Here is a 20,230-nt window from a genome sequence, read left to right on the forward strand (position 1 = left end):
CCAGGGAGGCTCTCCCACCAGGCTCTCGCCTTCAGACAAGAATAAAGAAAAGTCCTCCTCCTAGAGAAACCCAACCCTTAGCCAGTGTCACAGGTTTGGAAAGACTACTCAAAGGTCCACTGATGGTGTCCTGAGCAGCCATAGTTCTGGTACAGACAGGTCAGCAGTCTCCCACAGGGTCCTATTAACTATCTATAACCCATTCCCCAGCAATTAGCTGGAGGAGAGCTACTTGTCCCAGATCTTGGACCAGAGAAGAGACTTGAAGCCAAGAGAAAGATCATCATGGTTTCTCCTGCCCTGGGGGCCATCTGGTCACTTCCCTCCAGCCTCACCCGCCTCACCTCACCACTGCTGAGGATTCACAGGGCCACCAAACCCCTACATCCTAACTGAACCTAGCACAGAGTGAAAAAGTATTTATTTACAAAATTGGAAACAGGGAGTGGCTCATTCATGTCCAGGGGGCCAGGACACAACTGAGACCAACTCAGAAACATTCTGCAGGTTGGCTCTATCAAAGCAGAAATTTCTCCTCTGGCTTTCTTGAAGTTACTTTGAAAAACCACCCTACAGATTGGTCAAGGAATTTCATGGACTAATTTTGCCATTAGATCTGAATGTTACTGAAGAAATTTACATTCAAAGGTCAGTTAAACACATGTTAATGAGAAGCCAAAGTAAAACATTTAAATATAGCAATAAGGCCTGACTAAAAAAAGTTGGGGCAGGGGTGGCATGGGGTAGGAGGGTAATGGAAATGTGTAGTTTGATGTTGCAAATAAAGAAGTGGATGAAGATTTTTCCCAGGCTAAGATTTGTTCCATTGCTAATTCACCTTCCTTTGATGTTTCCTTGTGCTTTGGGTCCTGGAGCATCACCCTTCTAACAACAGTGATGTCCTGAGGTTGAGGCATCAGCCTCTAGAACTGAGTGCTATCCAGAAGGAGGAGCCAGCGTGTCCTTTCCTGGTTCAACTTGAGACTTTGTCTCTCAACTCAGTGAATCTTCTAGTTCCTCTTGCTTCTTGGTTAACTTTTCCTTTCTTGAGGCAAGTATTATTTTTTCATTTCAGTATACAAAAAGTCTTGGTAAAGTACAGGGAAATATGAAATGATACTTTACATTTACTTTGTAGATATAGATCAGGTGGCTACTTCTATTTGAATTTGTCAAGCCACATTTGGTGCTATGATACAAATATGTATGTCAACAATTTGCAAAGGGCAGGTGAGAGCCAAATGGGTTCTTAGTGAATTTGGGTTATTTTTTGTGATCTATTTATTTATTTATATCCCAGAAAAGGGACTGGACTCAAATAATGGTTATTTTTATGATGAGAAGAGGTCATTGTGACTAATATATTGTTTTTCTATGAGCTCTCTTTAACAACACATCTTAATTTCTATTAATATTATTTGGGAATTATATTGTTTATATTTTGTTTGGCCCAAGAGTTCATGAGATGTGTTTCTTTGGGTTTACAATTTATGGCATAAATGTCATAAACTTTAAATTTCATGAGTAGAAAAGCTAGCCTAAGGTTCAAGGTAAGAAAATTATGTATAACAAGCATTGAAATTTAAGAGTGGTGGAGCAGGAGGGGCAGCAGGAATAGAAGGAAGGCATTCAGAAAATGAATAATTATCAATACATGCTCCCGTAATTTTTCCCATGAGATTTCCTGAGCATTCCTCACATACTATAGTGCAGCACAACTTCAGTAAGTCATTAGTATGCCTATTTTTCTCAAGCAAAAATGATATGCTTCTAGAATATATGTATATATATATATATATATATTGAACAACACATAATAGAACACTGTCTTTCAAAACACTATAATTTGCACTTCTATAAATACATTTAAATAAGAAACATAGCTATTCACATCTCATACTATTTGACACATAAACATACAAAAATAAAACAATCCTAACTGTTTTGTTCGTCTAGGTTCTTTTCTAAGTTCAGAACAATTCAGAAATAACCTTAAGAATTTGGATCCCAAGTAAACTGGATATAAATTCATACTGGGTTAGGCACCACAGTCAAGGATGAACACAGTATGCCATCCCTTGCAGTGGGGATTACTATCTCCTACCACTATTCAGAGAAGCTGGGGTGGAGGACAAAGGTCTCCAACTGTCATGCATAGTCTGTCTCCTAGACATTGTGAGGCAGGGCCACCTTAATCAGATTCCCCACCCTAGGCAAAGCATGCACATAAGAAGATGTCCTCTGAGTGGAACAGAAAGCATGCCTTTTCCCTGGACTCCCCACTCTCTATCCCACTAGGGTAGACTCTTCAAATAAGTGCTCAACAAGTTGAAAAGGCACTGCTCTCTGTACCAAAGACAAGAAGAGCCTTGTGTTCCACAATTGCTAACACATGTTCAGCTCCAAAAACTACTGCGAGAGAAATGCTTCCACTTGAAATGTTTTATAGAGTTCTGCAGCCCACCAAAAGGGATTCTACATGTTTCTTTTGCAAAACGGAATGTTCCTATGAATTATTATCCCTGGTAAAAATCAGGCCTTCTGTCTGTGGTAGAATGTAATTCTCTTGAAAGCAAAGGAGGGGTTACCCCTTAGACATCTCACCTAGAGCCTAGCATTCCTTCCAGCTCCTAGTGGGAGCACAGAAGATAGGCCTGCTCAGATGAACTCCACAACTCCAATATTGATGAACACAACACACGGAAGCCGGGACTCCACTGCATCAGAACTGGCTTCTCCCTGGCTTTGTCCTTAGCAGGGAGGGATGATGCCTCAGGAACTGGGTTTGGACGGCACTGTCACAAGGAAGAGAGCAGTCCTGGTTTCTGCTCAAAGAGAATTCTCAACACAGTCAGAAGAGCTGGGGTTCTTGAGTTCCTGGGAGGCAACTTCAGGGTCCTGAGGTACCTGCTGCTGATGATAGATGTCCTGGATCAGCAGTGTGTTCATGACCTTCCACTCTCTGTACTTCCTGGCTGTCAGCTTAGGATCATCCAGCAGTTGGTTGATCATGGCCAGATCATGTTCTTTGCACTGGCCGAGAAGAAAACAGGAAGGAAGGGGCATCAGTGAGAACATGAGCATCTGAACTTTGGTGAGTCAACTTCCTCAGCCCTTTCACAGACTCACAGACCCATCCACCACAACACTACCGAAGTGGTTTTGCAAATTAATATTCTAATCTCTCAACATGCCTGAGGTCTGGCACAATATCTCTTCACATGTGGAAGCCACCAAGAAGCTGTATATATTCACTCCCCAGGTTAGTGAAAGAACCAGACAGTCTGTTTTCTGTGCTGGCCCCTTGACCCATCTATTACCCCACACAGTAGGGTGACTCCATGTTAGTGTGTGTCACTGGGTGCTGGCATGCCCTGAAGCTTAGTTAGTTGTACACACGGGTGCTTCTCTGACCATCCAAACTTCACTAAGTAAAACTGGAACATAGTACTTTACCTGAGGCATAAGGTAACAAAATATATCTTTTTAAATTTTGTAGATTTTTAAATGATTTTTACTGTCATATTCTATTAACACACATATTTATATATGAAAAGTATGGTTTCCCTTTTTATTCAAAGATGAGATACCTAACTTTCCACCAGAACAATGTGTGTGCCAGTATAAAATAGCCTATCAGTGCTGCTTCCTCGGCTTCACTAAAGTTATAAGAAAAGAAGGAAGCCTCAATTGATAACTTGTTTCCAGAAGATCAGACTTAGGCAAATTCTTAGGGCATTTTCTTAATTAGTGACTAATGTGGGAGGGTCTAGTCCATTGAGGGTGGAGCCACACCTGGGTTCTATAAGAAAACAGGCTGAGCAAGCCAGTAAGCAGTACCCCTCCATGGCCTCTGCATCAGCTCCTGCCTCCAGGTTCCTGCCCTGTTTGAGCTCCTGTCCTAACTTCCTTGGTGATGAACAGGGATGTGGAAGTGTAAGCCAAATAAACCCTTTCCTTCCCAAGTTGCTTTTGGTCATGGTGTTTTATCACAGCAATAGTCACCCCAACTAAGACAATCTGAGTTTGAACCAGCAGCACCCACATAAAAGGCCAGGATAGTTGCATGTGCCTGTAACCTCAGCATTGCTGTGGGGACAGAGACAGGTGAATCTGCAGGGCTCCTGGTACAGTCAACCTCTCAGAAAGGCCCCTTCTCATTCAATGAATGGACCTGCCTGAGAGTCAAAAAGTGGAAACTAATAGAGAAAGACATGTCACTTCTTCTGGCTTCCACATGTGCATGCATGAGTGACTCACATGCATGCACCACACACACACACACACACACACACACACACACACACACACACACACACACACAGGTAAATTAATTAACCAAGACTAAAAAAGATGACAAAATACATTTTCTCCCTCATTAAATTCTTGGCTCATAACACAATGCCAAGTGCCATGTGGACAGTAAGAACCTATTTACCATGGACAGTGAGTACCTATTTCCCAGTGTACCCATCTCTACCACCCCCATGGAAGCATATGCACAGCTCATATGTCACTCACAGTCATACTCACTCACTGCTCTCATCTCAAGTTCAAGACCATCAATCATCATTCTCATCCTAAATGTCAGGGGCTCACACTTTTGTCTCCCCCATCTGAACTGAAAGCTCATGAGGACTGACAGGTTTGTCTAAAAGGCCACTGCTCCCCCTAGACTGAGAGAATGACTGACACACAATGCACATTCTCATAATACTTGTTTAAAACCTGACTACAGGTTTTATATACAGCCATTATGAAGAATGGAATACTGTTGTTTGAGGCATAGAACTAGAAGGCATTGGGCTAAATGAAAACAAAGCAAATAAACACAAGTTGCGGGGCGTTGGTGGCACACACCTTTAATCCCAGCACTCAGGAGGCAGAGGCAAGCAATCTCTGTGAATTTGAGGCCAGCCTGGTCTCCAGAGCGAGTGCCAGGATAGGCTCCAAAGCTACACAGAGAAACCCTGTCTCGAACAAAAAAAGAAAAAGAAAAAGAGACACAAGTATCCCATGTTCTCCCTCATATGTAAAATTCTTTAAGAAATTAACATGAAAGTAAAAGAGCAATTGCTAAGGTTTGGGAAAGGTGTTAGGAGGGAGGGGCAACCAGGAAACAAGAGTAGAAAGATGGATGTCCATGGTGAATACGTAGTGTGGATGTGAAGAATATCTCATAGTACAGAATCGTGGGATATTAATTAATATGTGTTAATGACAATAAAGCTGTCCTCCCTACCTCTATTCCTAATCTCCAAGGAGAGAAGGGTTGAAAGGAGTCACCAAGAGTCATCTAGCAATCACACTCTGCCTCTTTCTCTCTCCACCTCTCCAAATGACTATTTAAAGCTCCCTCAGGTTGGAAGAAGGCTCAGCATGTAAGGAAGTACATACCAGCCACAGAAGGATAAAAACCTAAGCTTGGACCCTGAGACCCTTATAGAGCCAGACATGGGAGCATGTAACCAAAATACCAGTGTTTCTAGAGTGAGTTGGGAAACAGAGGCAGGAGAGTCCCTGGAAGCCAGCAGGCCAGCTAGGAGAGACAAAAATGAGCAGAGACCTGTTTCAAACAGGTTCTCTGACCTCTACATAGGTACTGTTGTACACACATGCCCACACTCAGACACACAAGCATATGTGTGTGTGTGTGTGTGTGTGTGTGTGTGTGTGTGTGTGTGTGTGCATACACAAAAATCAGAAAAGAAGAAAGCCCTTCTCATTATATTTCAAACCTCCTCCTCATCATCACTCATTGCTGATAACTTTGTTCTGCATTTTTGGAAGAAATGAAAGCAACCTGAAAAGCACTCTCAAGCTTCTCGTACCCACTACCCACACCAGCAAGAACACACACTACCTTCCTTCCTGTTTGTGCAGATAAAGGTCTGTGCTCTGAGCATAGGCTACCCTCTCCACTCCAGCATCGTGGCTTCTGCTCTCATGATCAGGACACTCTGATTCATCAGTCTCCCATCTCCACTGGGGCATTCTCACTGACACTCATGTGCCATGTTATTTCTTCTAGCTTGAAAGTTCTCTCTGACGGCACCTCTGTCTAGCTCAGGTTCCACTCTCTCTCTTGTCCTCAGTGACCATTCCTTCATAGTCTTACTTCTGGTCTACCAGGCTTTCATCCCACCACTCCACCAAACCTCCATGTTAGCTCATCCAATGGCTAATTATTCTTCTTCATATTCATCAACATACCTAAAACTTCTGGTCATTGTCAAACCTTGAACATGTCTACCTGGTTGCTGCTCTAAGACACTCTTGACTTTCCTTGTCCCTTGACAGTCACTTTACTGGTTCCTCATTAGCCGAACTCTTGACACCGGACTGTTCAAGAGTGCCTGTCTTTGTCTGTGCCTATGTTCTCTGAGTGTCACACTCTTGGTGGCCTCCTGAATCTCTTCTACTTCTATACCCCTGAAACTTTATGACCCCACGTTTATATCTTCCCTAAACTACATTAGCTCTGGTTAAACAGCTAATTGTCATGTCAAATACAACAGGTGTAAACCTGAGGTCATTTTCCTACTTGACACCTTTAGGTGTCCATACTCTAGACTTCAAGTATTTTTTAATAATATTCTTATTCGAATTAGAAATAAGATTGTTTTACATGTCAAAAGTATTTCTAAATAAACATTTCATCTCAGTGCAGCATGTGTGAAGAAAATTGCACAAACAGAAAGGTTTGTGCATGAGAAATTATCTCAAAATGAACCAACTCCTTCATAACCAACTCCAAAGTCAAGAAAATACCCTTGCCCTGTGCCCACTTTATAAGCTCCACTTGTGTCCTTTTTCAATAGCTAAGAAATAATTATGATAGCTTTGCTCATGGCTACACATACACACAATAATTCAGTCAATAAATTACTGTTTATTTTTGTTTCTTGTTCTAGGGCGTTGTAGTATTTTGTTGTTGTTATTTTTGTTTGTTTTGCAGTACTATGGGGTTGAACTCAAAGCTTGTACATGTTATGCAAACACTCAACTATAGAGCTATATACCTAGCCCTTGTTGATATTTTTCAACACAGCCACTTTACACATGACAGGGGCTTGTTGCCTGTTGAGGATCACTAGGCAACATAACATGAGCTACAGGTCAGGGGCCTCCAGCACTGTACTTCTCTGAGGCCTAAGTGAACCATGGAAAGGAATGCTTTCTACACAGCAGAGAGCAACAGATTGGGTATGAGATGACCCTTGAGATGACCCCGACCATTCCCTACCTCCTGAGATTCATCTGCCCATGGAATCCTCTTCTGGATTATTGGCTGACCTGATTCTCTGCTTCTGTCCAACAGAGTGGCTTAGCTGTGGGAACTGGGTTATCACTCACTTTGATCACTCACTATCACTATCTTCTTACTTGCTGGGCTAAGTCAGCTCCTCAGTGTGAGCTGCTTCACATAGTCTACTTGACAAGAACCTGAGATCAGCCTCCACTCATCAGACAGAGCCTGCATGCCCAGAGCCACAAACTACAAGATACTAAATGCTGTCAATGCCAACATGCAGACTGAGAAGCAGTGGAGAAATGAACAGGCTGGATGACACCTTGGTCACACACTAACACAAGAGCTAATGGAAGAATCTCATGTTCAAGCCATGCCCAGACCAAAAAAACCTACAGAAATTCTAATGGAAATGTTTCTTACTTGAAGTTCCCAAGCTTCATGATAATTAGTTAATGGTGAGACCTACTTGGAGAAAAGAAGTCACAGGGTCATTCATTACATGACTTAACTATGAAGAACAAGAATTCACAGGAAACCAGAGAGGCCGGCAAATGCCTTTGATCCTTTTGTCAGAGCACACAGGGTGTTGTCAGGTCTAGAATCTGTTGTTCTATGGAATCTGGAGTCTCAGTCTTCTCCATAACATCCTGAGCTACCCATAATTCCATTGGCTTCTACTTCATGCTACTCCCAACCTGAAACAAAACAGATCATCCTCCAATAGATGTTCTACCTCCCTGAGGGCTTTTCCTTCATCTTCCCCATAGTCTAACTCTTTACTCATGGACCAGCTGTCAGCTAAACATAGACACTCAGTTGCTTCTATCCTCTGGGCTATTAAGGCCCTCAAAGCTTGCACCCACTATTGCACTTATTGTGCTGCATTTTAACTATCCATTTTCCTGTCTCCATTGTCCTGAGCATCCCACTCCATGGTCACGATGACCTAGGATGGTGCCTGGTACACTGTAATATTCAGGAAATAGCTCTCCAATAATGAAGTCATTCATTCTGCAAGATGGTAAAGTCTCAACCTTCTCTGGCATATTACACTGAATAACCCAACACATTAATCAGCTCTGAACACACCACAAAATGAGTGCTAGTGATGTCTTTTCATCATTAACTATTAGAGAATTTCTCTGAACCTGGAGATTCTTTGTAGAACTGAACCATTCTTTTCCCTGTCCTTTCCAGCCTTGCTGTTGCAGTTTTGTGGTGCCTGGTTTTTCTCTTGACTACCTGGGATGTCTGACTACCAATACCCTCTCAGCTGTCTCAGTATTGTGCTCATGATTGGTGACATTTCTTCCTGGAAAAGGACTTGGGGGTTTTAACATGAAAGGACAATGCACACTTCAGAATTAAATCGCAGGCTCCCAGTGAGGCTTTTCAGAGCCTATGGATCTTCTGCTAATTTAAGATGACCACAGAGCGCCCTGCCCTCTGCCTGCTGGTATTGTAGTCTAAATGTAAAATTAAGATGCCCCTGTTGTGAGGAATCCTTCATTAGGGGAAGCTCTGAAAATAGCCCCAGTGCATCCTGCACACTGTCCTCTATTCCCACGTGACAACATCTGTTGGTTTATTGCCACAGAATGTGTGCCTTCCATTGCCTGGCTCTCACCATGCTTCTCAGCTACAGTGACTACAGCTGACAATTTGAAAACAGCCTCCTGGCCAAGTAGTAGCAGCTCCTGACTTTAATGCCAGCACTCAGGAGGCAGAGGCAGGTGGATCTCTGAGTTCAAGGCCAGCCTGGTCTACACAGTGAATACCTGGACAGCCAGGGCTACACTAAGGAACCCTGACAGAGAGAGAGAGAGAGAGAGAGAGAGAGAGAGAGAGAGAGAGAGAGAGAGAGAACATATTCTCCTGATTTAATAACACACAGGGATGATACCGTTGAATGAGTCAGGTGAAACCCTTATTTCTATTACTGTTTATTTTTGCCAAAGGTTGCTATCTGCTGCTAATCAGCAAAAGCTCATAAGAGCCAGTGATGGTGTGTGTCTGCAAAGGAATAGTACTTTCTGAACATGAACACATAAACCAACAGTGACTGGACTCTATGCATAAGACCTGAACAAGATCAGGCCCAGGCCAAACCCCATCATGACCTAGAAGGGGCTCCTGCATTCCACCCCTAGATGAAAAGATTGATTGCTGAGGCAGCAGGAGGGAGAGTAAGTTTACTTCAGGGATATGGCCCTGGGCAACTACCCATGCTCTAGTTGATGGTCCTACCCCATGCACATACAGGCAGCACTAAGTACACTTGGTGGGTTTTAAAACAAGATATTAAAAAAGCACACAAAGTTGAGTGGGAAGAGTGGTGGTGGGAGAGGCATGGGGAGGGAATAGGGGTGGGTTTTGATCAAAATATACTTCACGTACATATGAAATCCTCTAACAATAAAAACCTTTAGAGCCAAGTATTGTGCTAGACACAAAATTACCAAACCAAATCACACACAGCCCTTGCCATCTGGGATTTGGGAATTCAAACTTTGAATCAGACTGAATGTAAACTTGAAGCCTGTTATGTACAGATGCTGCTGTGAGTGACCCAGTGCTTTCAAAAGATCATAGTCATCCCACTATGAAGATGGTACTTTCTCTGCTCTATCCTCCTCCCACACAAGCACTCTGAGAGAGCCATGAATCTCCCTGAGCCAGCTTTTCTTTGCCCGCTTCCAGCCTCTAGGCAGCACAGTCTGAGACTGCCTCCCCTCCCCACTCCCCAGGTAGCACAGTCTGAGACTGTCTTCCCACCCCACACCCCCAGTTCCCTCACCCCCCACCCCACTCCCCCACTCAGGTAGCACAGTCTGAGACTGCCCCCCCTACCCCCCAGGTAGCACAGACTGAGACCGATTTACCTTTAATGTGCTATTCAAGGTTCTGATCTTATGAAGCTTCTCATTGATGGATGGGTTTTTGCAACGCTTCACAAAAGACTTTCTCAATTCCTTCTTGGTTGAAGGTCGCCTGTCCCCGAGAGGAGACAGACTAGCTTGCTCCAATGATTTGTAGAGTTTCTCCATCTCATCATCTTCAGACACTTTTATTTCTTCTGTTTAAAAAGAACAGTATCCACAAACCCAGTTAAAACCAAAGAGTGAACATCAGACATCACAGACTTACAGCATTCCTGTCCACACCTTCATCCCTGACTTCTGGTCTCCAGAAGTGAAGGCCACTCATATCACTCTACTTTGCTACTCAGGAGACCATGAACCATTTAACGACGTATGATTGTAACCTATTCTAGTAAGGCCACATGCTGACCTATTGCTTGGAGACTTTGGGGGTACAGTGTAGGATTTTAATGCTACAAATTTTTGTGGGACACAATTCAATCTACTTCTAGCCCCTTAAAATTCATCATCTCTTCACACACAAATCACACGCATCTCATTTCAACACCTCCTTAAGTATTAAATCCTTTCGACATCAACTCTGAGATGAGTATCGTATCTGCACATCCTCAGAGTTAGATACTGAGAGCTTCAGAGATAATTCATCAAGGTGCAAAATTCCTCTATGTTCCTGAACCTGTGAAGAAGAGAAGTTACCTTATAGGCAAGCCCTGCAAGCTAATGTTTGCCATAAAGTCCTACTTACTGCCCTGATGTCTCCCAGTGTTTTCTGAGGAAGAAAGAAGCCTGCCTGTTTCCTGGTTGTAGAAGACAGTATTTCTCACCCTGCCATACACTATCTTCCCCCTTTTAACTCCACCTATCTGGCCTCAGCCCACCAGAGCCTAGAGAGCAATGAACCCCTGCAGACTACTAAGGGATAGGCACATGACTGGGGTAGGATAGTAGGGACCACAAAGACTAGGTCCTAGAACATTTGGGGGGGTCAGAGAGCCTTCCTACATAGCTACTCATAACAGCATTGTCCAGGAGGGAAAAGGAGAAGAACATAAAAGTTTTTATCAATGGATGAGTGGATGAAGAGAATGGACATAAGTTTTTAATCAATGGATGAGTGGATGATGGGAATGAACATAAGTTTTTATCAGTGGATGAGTGGATGAAGAGAAAGTGGTATGCACACACTGGAGCACTAGCCAACAACTTAATGAAGTGCTAAATCATCCACCAAGTTACAACATGGATGAAACCTGGAATCATAATTCTAACAAAACAAAAATCAGTCACAAAGGTCACAGATTCTGTCATATGAAATATCCAGAACAAGCAAACTCATGGAGCCAGAGGCCGGCTACCTGGGATGACGAGGACTCAGACAGGAATGAGGAATGCCTGTGGTGGGTAGGGCTTTGTTTTTGTGGGGCTGAACGTTCTCTAGCCATGATGTGATGATAGCTGCACAGGTCTGTGAGCAACTACAATCCACAGAACTATAAATCTGAGGCTATGTGAAGTATGTCACTATAGTGGTAAAAAAAGGAAGTAGGCTCTTAAAAGGTATCATGATAGCAGGTGATGTGCCCACAGAACAACCCCATAGTACTAGAGATAATCTAGAGACAGTATAAGGTCTTTAAAAACAACGACAATAAATGGAGCCAGACACTGCGATCCTGGCAGTTGAGAGGTAGAGACAAGAAAATATCAAACTCAAGATCAGCCTGGGCTGTGTGAAATATCGTATTTCACAGAAACAAAGGCAGAGACCTACACCTTGTAAGGAAGCATTAGGGTTGGGAACTTGTCACAAACATAAGGACACATGACCTGTTATGTCCTCTTTTTCACAGCCAAGAAGGCAGTACTATGCCTAAAAACCCCTAGCTGTATTTATTTCATAAACAACATCTGCAGAGCACACTTAAAGGAACAAGCAAATGTATGAAAAACCTACATAAAGAATTGTTTCATTGGATTGCCTTGTACTCACCAAGCAGTACATACCAAAGACAGAGGTAAAAACACAATCTGTTTTCCACTAATACATCATGTGCATAATTATGCCAGGGTGAAATTGTAGTAAGATAAGTCATCTGGTTCAACTGATATTAAATCAGTAAAGATAAAAATAACCTTAGAGGTTAGGGATGACAAGGCACAGAGTGTGTTCTCCAAATTTAAAAAAGAAAAAATGAATAGCATTTCTTTTTCAGATTCTTTTTATTATCTTTTAACATATTTGCATAAAACATGTTTGTTAAAAATACCATGACCCGCCCCTGACACATACACACCACACACACCACACACACACACACACACACACACACACACACACACACACACACACACTTCTTTCCCTAGTTTAGACTTTGAATTGTTAGTTATGAAGGTATTAATTAGCTTGTGTGTGTACATGTGCATGTATGTGTGTATATGTGGGTAAAAGTTAGTACATGGTTTTCTGGAAGTCATCTGTAATGTCTGAAAGATAACCACTTTCTGCTCAACCCATCCAGAAACAAGATCCATAAGGAGTGGGTATGTCCAGTTAAAGACCACCTAGAAAACAAAAACAAATCAGCAATCTGCTTCTTCTTCCTCAGCAGAAACCAGAACCTGAAAGATGAATGTCAGACCTCTAATAATGCAATTCTGAAGTGATTCACACACTGATAGAAAATAAAAGAGCAGACAGTACCGTTGGGAGTACAGAAAAGACTTCATTGGCTTTCCAGTGTGTCCTATTCTAGGAGAGGTACAGTGTGTTACCAGACACCTGGGAGACAAGTCTGTGACTCAATCAAGTCCACAACCTGGACAGGGGATTTGTATCATTTTTACTGGTTAGTGGCTAGTGTTTAGGTCATTGTGGGACCATAAAATGAACATGTAGTAATAACAGACACAGGTGATAATGGAAATAGGATAAAGGGGAACCCAAAGCTACCCAAGTGTGGTAATACAGCTTGCCCCTGACCATGAAGTAGAGGAGAGATGAGTTCTTCTGAATTGGGGTATCTGCTGTAGTGCTGCTGTGTCACCCCCTCCGGGCACTGCTATATGGTGACCTGATTGATTGCTGTGTGAGCTCAGGCTTTTACAATTAAGCCTCTCTGGATTAGGATTTTAGCATCTTCTTACTTATTAATATCTATTTATTTTATTTTATGGGTAAGAGTGTTTTGTCTGCATGTCTGTATATTACACCATGTGCATACATGCCTGGTGCCAGCAGAGGTCAGAGGGCATCAGATCCTCTCTGGAGTTGTAGACAGTTGTGAGCCCCCATGTAAATGCTGGAAACCTAACCCAGGTCCTCTGCAACAGCAACAAGTGGTACTCTGAACCACTGAGCCATGCCTCTAGCCCCTCTAGTTTAGTCTCGTAGTGAAATAAATGTAGCATCCCTTTCTGTGCACACATAATTCTTTTCTGAATTATAATTTCATTGTAGAGAGCACCAATTTATCTTTCTTGTCTTACCAGATTGTGAAGATAAAGAAGAAAGGGTTGGCAGGAAAGATCCCTCATCTCTCTCCCAATGGAAATGAAAGCCAAGTGAGTTATTTCTACCTCCCTTATCTCCCAAGACAAAACAAATGGATTTTGTCTGACAGTGAAGTGTCTCCTCTCGAGTGTGTATCGTACTCTTCCCATGTGGGACAGGAGGACTTCTATTCCCATTGACACATGGGCACCTTATGGCCTGTTGACTCTAAACTCACTAGTACTTTGTCAAGGTTGAAGGCATTATCATATAGATGAAGAAAGTAAACAGTTTTGAAAAGCAAATGGTTATTTTTTCCCCAACTGCCAATTAGTAGTGGGTACTAAAAATAAAAGCCCCATCCTGTGTGGGTCCATGTGTTTCTAGACCATTCTTCACAAATTTGAACAGAGAAACAGTCTCCTGGGAAGCTTAGGAAAATTTAGGTTCTGTTTCAGCCATCAGGGATGGCACTAATACTTTAAAATGTGTGTGTGTGTGTGTGTGTGTGTGTGTGTGTGTGTGTGTGTGTGTGTGTGTGTATGTGGTGTGTGTGTGTGTGTGTGTGTGTGTGTGTGCCTGTGTGTGTGTGTATAAGTATATACATATGTGCACCTGCGTATACAAGAATACATGTGTGTATGTATAAGTGTGCATGTATGTGTGCATACATGTGTGTGTGCACATGCACAAGTGTGTGCTCCTGTATATACTGGTGCCCACGCACATTTACATGTCTGCATATAGAGGCCAGATGTCAATCTTGGTTGTCATTCCTCAGACCAAATCCATTTTGGTTTGGATTCAAAGTCTTTCAAACAGATCTGAGACTCATGGAGTAGTAGCCTGGGGTGGCTGGTGAGTCCCAGGACATCTCTCTCTACCTCTTCAGCCCTGGGACAACAAACAATCCACTACAAATGGATTTTCACATGGGCAATAGGGATCAAATCTACGACTTTGTATTTGCACAGTTATTTCCCCAGCCCTTCTAGATCTTCTAGATTTTTGGCAAGCTCTTGGGTTCATTGACTATACTTTGAGTAGCAAAATTGGACCACCTACTGGCAAAATCTTGCCAGCCTGGATTCATTGGAGGGGAGAGGGACTTGAACGACAACCAGAAATTTGAGACTAGTCCACAAAGCTGCCATGGCTGTCTCTGGGCGATATGCTAATCAAAGAGAAAAGGAAAGTAACCCAGCTTTGCTCAAATGAAGTACACCTGAAACCAGTGCCCGAAAGCACCTCACGCCAAAGGGTGAAGAGAAAAGAACTTGAAATAACTGTTGATGACCCTCCATGTCAGCTACACTAACTCAGGATGTGTCAAAGACCTTCTCTAGATTTGAGTCTGTTAGAGTCAGAAATGGATGGTATGCATAGCTCCCGGGTCCTTGGGACTGGAGAATTGGCTCAGTGCTTAAGAGCACTTGTTGCTGTTAGAGAGGACCTAGGTTCAATTTCTAGCACCCACATGGTGACTTACAGCCATCTGTAACTCCAGTTCCATCAGATTCCACCCAGGAAATCTTCTGACCTCGAAAGCACCAGGCACACATGGTACACACACATACATACACACATACATGCATGCAAAACAATATACATATATATATATATATATATATATATATATTGAAATGACTATATCTAAAAAATATACAGTAACTATAATCCAGGTCCTTTATAGCAAGACTGAAGATATACCAATGTTTTAACTAATGCTTACAAGTTCTCTCCTTCCTGAGACTGTGCAAAACGAATGTGTGGCTCCCTCCTCCTCATCCTCCTCCTACAAGCCATCCTATTGTCTGCTCCTGGCAGGACAGGACAGCTCCTAGAGGCCCAGAATTTGCCTGTCGAGAACACTGTATGCAGATTATCCCTTGAAATGCTGCATTTTCAACTCTGCCTCCCCCACTGTCTTATTTTTGGTCTTGCTTCTGCTTTCTAGAATGAGGCTGTTTATTTTCTATTTAGAACATAAAAGCTGGCTTCAGAAGATAGGAGAGAAATTCATACACCAGATTTCATGCCAGGGTTTGAAAAAGAAACCTTTTCAGGGAGTTGAAAAGTCCAAGTAATGTTCCAAGGGAGATCATTCTAACCTTCAAATGTAATGAGTTTGCAAAGTACTGGGGAGGGGAAAAAAAGCACTGTAAGTTCCACATACAATGTTCTAGTGTTCAACAACAATAAAAAAAAGCCACAGAAGAAGACACCTGTCACCAACAAAGCAAACAAGAGGATGGTGATCTGTACATACTGCATATCCTGAAAATGATATTTAACATATAGCACCTGATGCCTACAGATTAAAAGGCGTTTATGGCCATTCTTTATGTGGTAATTTGACAGTCCTACAACATAGCAAGGCTTGAATTAATGGCAGAATTCAATTACTCAAAGAACAACTCTGAACAACTAATTTGAACATAAAAGTGTTTCTGAGCAAGCACATGTCAGCAGAGCGTAACACTGAGGGACAAGTCTCCAGTCTCTGCCACTGTGCATGTGGAGCAGCTACCACACACCATGTTTTCCTTCTGGGACAGACACTGCATTAAGGGTTCTACCAACATTCCCCAGGATCTTCCCACAGCCCTGTGAGGCAGCCTCATCAGCACTGACATCAAGGAGAGAATTTCAACCTATTGAAAGATCACAGAGCTTGACCACAGGCACAAGGAGACAAATGTAGGTTATAAATCAAAAGCTATCATTCTCTATGCTGTGACATCCTATAAACACGGTGTGGTACAAACATGGGTTTTAGGCCCAAGGTTATCATTCTCTATATTATGATATACTGTGAATACAGTCTGGACAGAGCAGTTCAATCGCATAAAGCTCAAAGGAGACTTTTGAGTCAGACAATCTGCAGATAGTGGAACAGTACCTAGCTGAATATTCAGACCCCTGCTTTTGCTATTCCTCCTGCAAAAGAAAATGGCCTACTCAGAGCTTTGGATGCTGAGGTGCCCACATTTCCTGCTTAAAGGATAGGAAATACATAGGATGGCCAAAAATGTAGGACCACTCCGTCTGAACTCGGCAGATAGATAGGATAAGGAAGCACTTCCATTCTGCATCAGGAGAGTTGCGTGCACAGCATACAATAAAGGTATGAGTGATTAGAAATGAGAATGAGAATGCTAAACGGATGGCTCAGTGAGCTAAGAGCTCGCCTTACAAGCATAAGGACCTGAGATCAATCCTAGGAAATCATGTAAAATGGAGAGCTATGGGGTACCAGCTTGCCAGCCCACTGCTGGGGAAGGAGAGATCATGTAAGCTGGGTGTGGTGGCACAGGCCGCCCCACAGGTGCAGCCCTGGGACAGATGATGACACTGATGATTCAAGCTTCAGTGTTTATTTCACTACTCACACACAGGAAGATGTATACCACTTTCAAATGTTTGAGAATAATTCCAACAGTCACTTTGCATTTTCATGTCCAGGGGTTAAGGTTTGGATTGCAGTAGGCCCCAGGTGCCACAACTCAACCCCAGACACCGAATGCCTGTTCAGAGTAGAGTCATGTGGTTTTAAGATCCCGCTTGTTTGTGTGGTACAACATGTAACGTGTCAATAAATATGGACATGAAATGGACAATGTCACAGACTGTCTTTGTGTTTTAATCTAAAATATCTCAGATGCTTTTGACAAACACACAACATCAAGAGGTGTATATTACTGTATATTACACCTCTTCCCGGTCCTTAGTCTGCCGAACTAGACACAGTAATGCCTCTCCTGGCTTAGCCTGTAACATTTGACCTTTCATTTCTTCTAAAGATCCTGGGGGCCCTATGCAGTCTGAGCCCTGCTGGAGGGAACCCCAGAACTCAGAGCAAGACTGAAACAGAACTACATTTCCTGGGGTAGTCCCACCTTTAATACTTACTGTTTGAAGCAGTTTACCCTATCACCTTAAATTCTGCTTTCTTCATTCATAAAGAGAAAGTGAAAATAAAATGTCCCTCTCTAAGTTTGTGGTGATGGAGAAACATTGCCGATGATATCAACCACACCACAAAAATGTCCATTATACCATTTATAGCCACATGGGATGTACAGCCTTCCCAAAACATGACAATTAAATAAGACATATGCTGTCTGGAGATAAAAGAACAAAACTTTCATCATTTGCAGAGACATAAATAAATATGCATTTGTATTCATGTATTATTGCAATGAATTATAAATATATTAATTAAAAATAAAATATGATTGATTAATATAATCAAATATGAATATATGTGAGCTATATATATTTATTTTTATAGAGACATAAATATAAATAAGAGAATAAAGAAAAAAGTTGAAATTTTTACAAACATGCTTCATTTTAAATGCACTTATGCAATCATGAATGAGTGTGTGGTGCAGTGACAGACCACATGGTTAGCATATGGAAGGCTCTGGGGTCAGTCATGAGCAGGGCAACACATGAGCAAGGGGAACCATTTATTTATCCCAGTGATAGATTGTCACAAGCAAAATAAAAATGGGACTTAAAGTAGCATTTAAAATATAACTTGTAGAAATTAACAAAATAGATTCATGGCTTCTGTAGAGAAGAGTAGAAATCATAAAATGTTATTACAAGATGTAAAAGAAGATAAACTTTAAAAGGTTAAAAGAATAATTTCGTGAATTGAAAAAATTTAAATCATAATAACTCATACTTCCTCCAGGTTGATTCTAAGGATACAATAGTATAAAAAGTATCTGGACATTAAAATGATCAATGACATACCAAACACCCTTGAAAAAGAACAGGGTAAAAAATATTTTCCTAGATATTAAGATTTCAATAAAAATGAAAAGAATAGTCTGAGACAGGGCAGAAAAACAATAGACCATTGAATAGATGGATGCCTATAGATGGAAGAAACAGACTGATAATAAAAGATGTCACTGAGGACTTATGAGAACATCTGGGAGAAAGATTGTGTTTAAAATAGAAGATATTGAGGGGGGATGGGATTACACATGTAGATAAAGCCAGGCAGGATTGTGTCTTGTTGACAGAGCACAGAGAAGTGACTTCAAACCATTTACACAGCAGGAAACAATAGCCTCATAGAATCAGTATAGGTGACTGGGAAGTTGACTCAGTTGGTAAGATGCCTGGTGAGCAAGTATGAGGGCCTGGGTGTAGATTGACAGAAGCCACACAAAAAGCTGGCTTAGTAGGACAAGACAAGCATCTGTAACCCCAGCATGGGGTGAAGAGAGGGGTAATCTCTGAAGATCTTGGTCAGAGGCAGCCTAGCCAAGCAGAGATCCAAGCTCAAGAAAGGGCTCTGAGTCAAAGGAGAGACTCACTATCAACCTTTGGCTTCCTCATGCTTGTGCACACATGCATCTTCACACACACACACACACACACACACACACACACACACACACACAGAGAGAGAGAGAGAGAGAGAGAGAGAGAGAGAGAGAGAGAGCAATAAGAGCACATGCAAACACCACTAGCACACAAAAATCAGTGCTGGAAGGAGTTTCTCATTTAAGTTGTAAAAATGGTATTAACCCTTTAAATTGCTATAGGTCCCTAGCAAGCAGTTTCCTCCCACTAGCTGCCCTCATCTCAAAGGTTCTACACCTGACAATATTGTCACAAGCTGGAGACTTTTATCCATGATACCAGACAACAGTAAATACTACTGAGCCTGAGAAGCATAGGGAACTCTAATACATTGCTTGTGGGAATGGAAAACATCAGTGTCCTGGAAAACAGCAGCCTATCACTTCCTACAAAGTCCTTATTATACAACTCAGCAATGGCACACCTTGGTGTTAACCCAAAAGAGCTGGCAATGTGTAACTATACACAGCTGCACACAGGTGTTAACCTGAAGCCTTGACTCTCATTTTAGAGACACAGAAGCAGCTCTGATGTCATTCATAATTAAACAGATAAAATGAGATCAATCCACACAATGGAATATTGCTCAGTAATTGTTTAAGAAAAAGACAGTTGGGTGGTGGTGGTGCATATCTTTAATCCCAGCATTCTGGAGGCAGAGGCAGGCTGATCTCTTTGAGTTCCAGGACAGCCAGACTGTTACACAAAAGAAACCCTGTCTTGAAAACAAAACAAAACAAAAAAAAAAAAGAAGAAGAAGAACACATCAAGCCATGGAAAGACATGGGAATAGTTTAATAATTCCTACACCAGATGGGAAAATGTCCATCTGAAAAGGTTACATCTCTGTGGCTGTAACCATGTGGACATCAGCAAAGATAACCCCAAAGAAATAATAAAAATGATTGGCCAGGAATCATGGCACATGCCAGTAATAGCAGCATACTTGGAGGCTGAAGCAAGAGGATTTACGCAAATTTGAGGCCAGCTGGACCACCTAGTGAGTTTCACAAAAGCCTAGTTTTACGTTAATCTCAGTAAAACTAAAAACAACAGCAGTTGTCTGATGCTTGGAGAGGAGTAAGCAGATAAGAAATATAGAAGATGCCAAACATGGTGGACCTCTGAGAGACTGTCATGGGTATTCATGACATTACATATCATCAAATGCACAAAGATGTACAGCAAAGAGTGACCTATCTGCTATAGGCTTCA

The 20,230-nt window shown here is 42.1% G+C and overlaps 1 protein-coding gene across 2 annotated transcripts in view; it reads right to left on the reverse strand.

Annotated features, from left to right (window-relative positions):
- Positions 1-2,058: 2,058 nt before the first annotated feature.
- The window catches only part of Ipcef1 (interaction protein for cytohesin exchange factors 1), a 56,942-nt gene continuing 38,770 nt past the window's right edge, over positions 2,059-20,230 (reverse strand). For both annotated transcript variants that reach the window (XM_035440417.1, XM_035440416.1), the window contains exons 7-8: positions 10,138-10,331; positions 2,059-3,033 (exon numbers count right to left, since the gene is read on the reverse strand). In XM_035440417.1, the coding sequence (XP_035296308.1) occupies positions 2,830-3,033; positions 10,138-10,331 (398 nt within the window). In that variant the 3' untranslated portion in view covers positions 2,059-2,829. The remainder of the gene's footprint in view (positions 3,034-10,137; positions 10,332-20,230) is intronic.

The sequence above is a fragment of the Cricetulus griseus genome, chromosome 2, assembly GCF_003668045.3.
Source record: "Cricetulus griseus strain 17A/GY chromosome 2, alternate assembly CriGri-PICRH-1.0, whole genome shotgun sequence".
NCBI classification, from domain to species: Eukaryota; Metazoa; Chordata; class Mammalia; order Rodentia; family Cricetidae; genus Cricetulus; species Cricetulus griseus.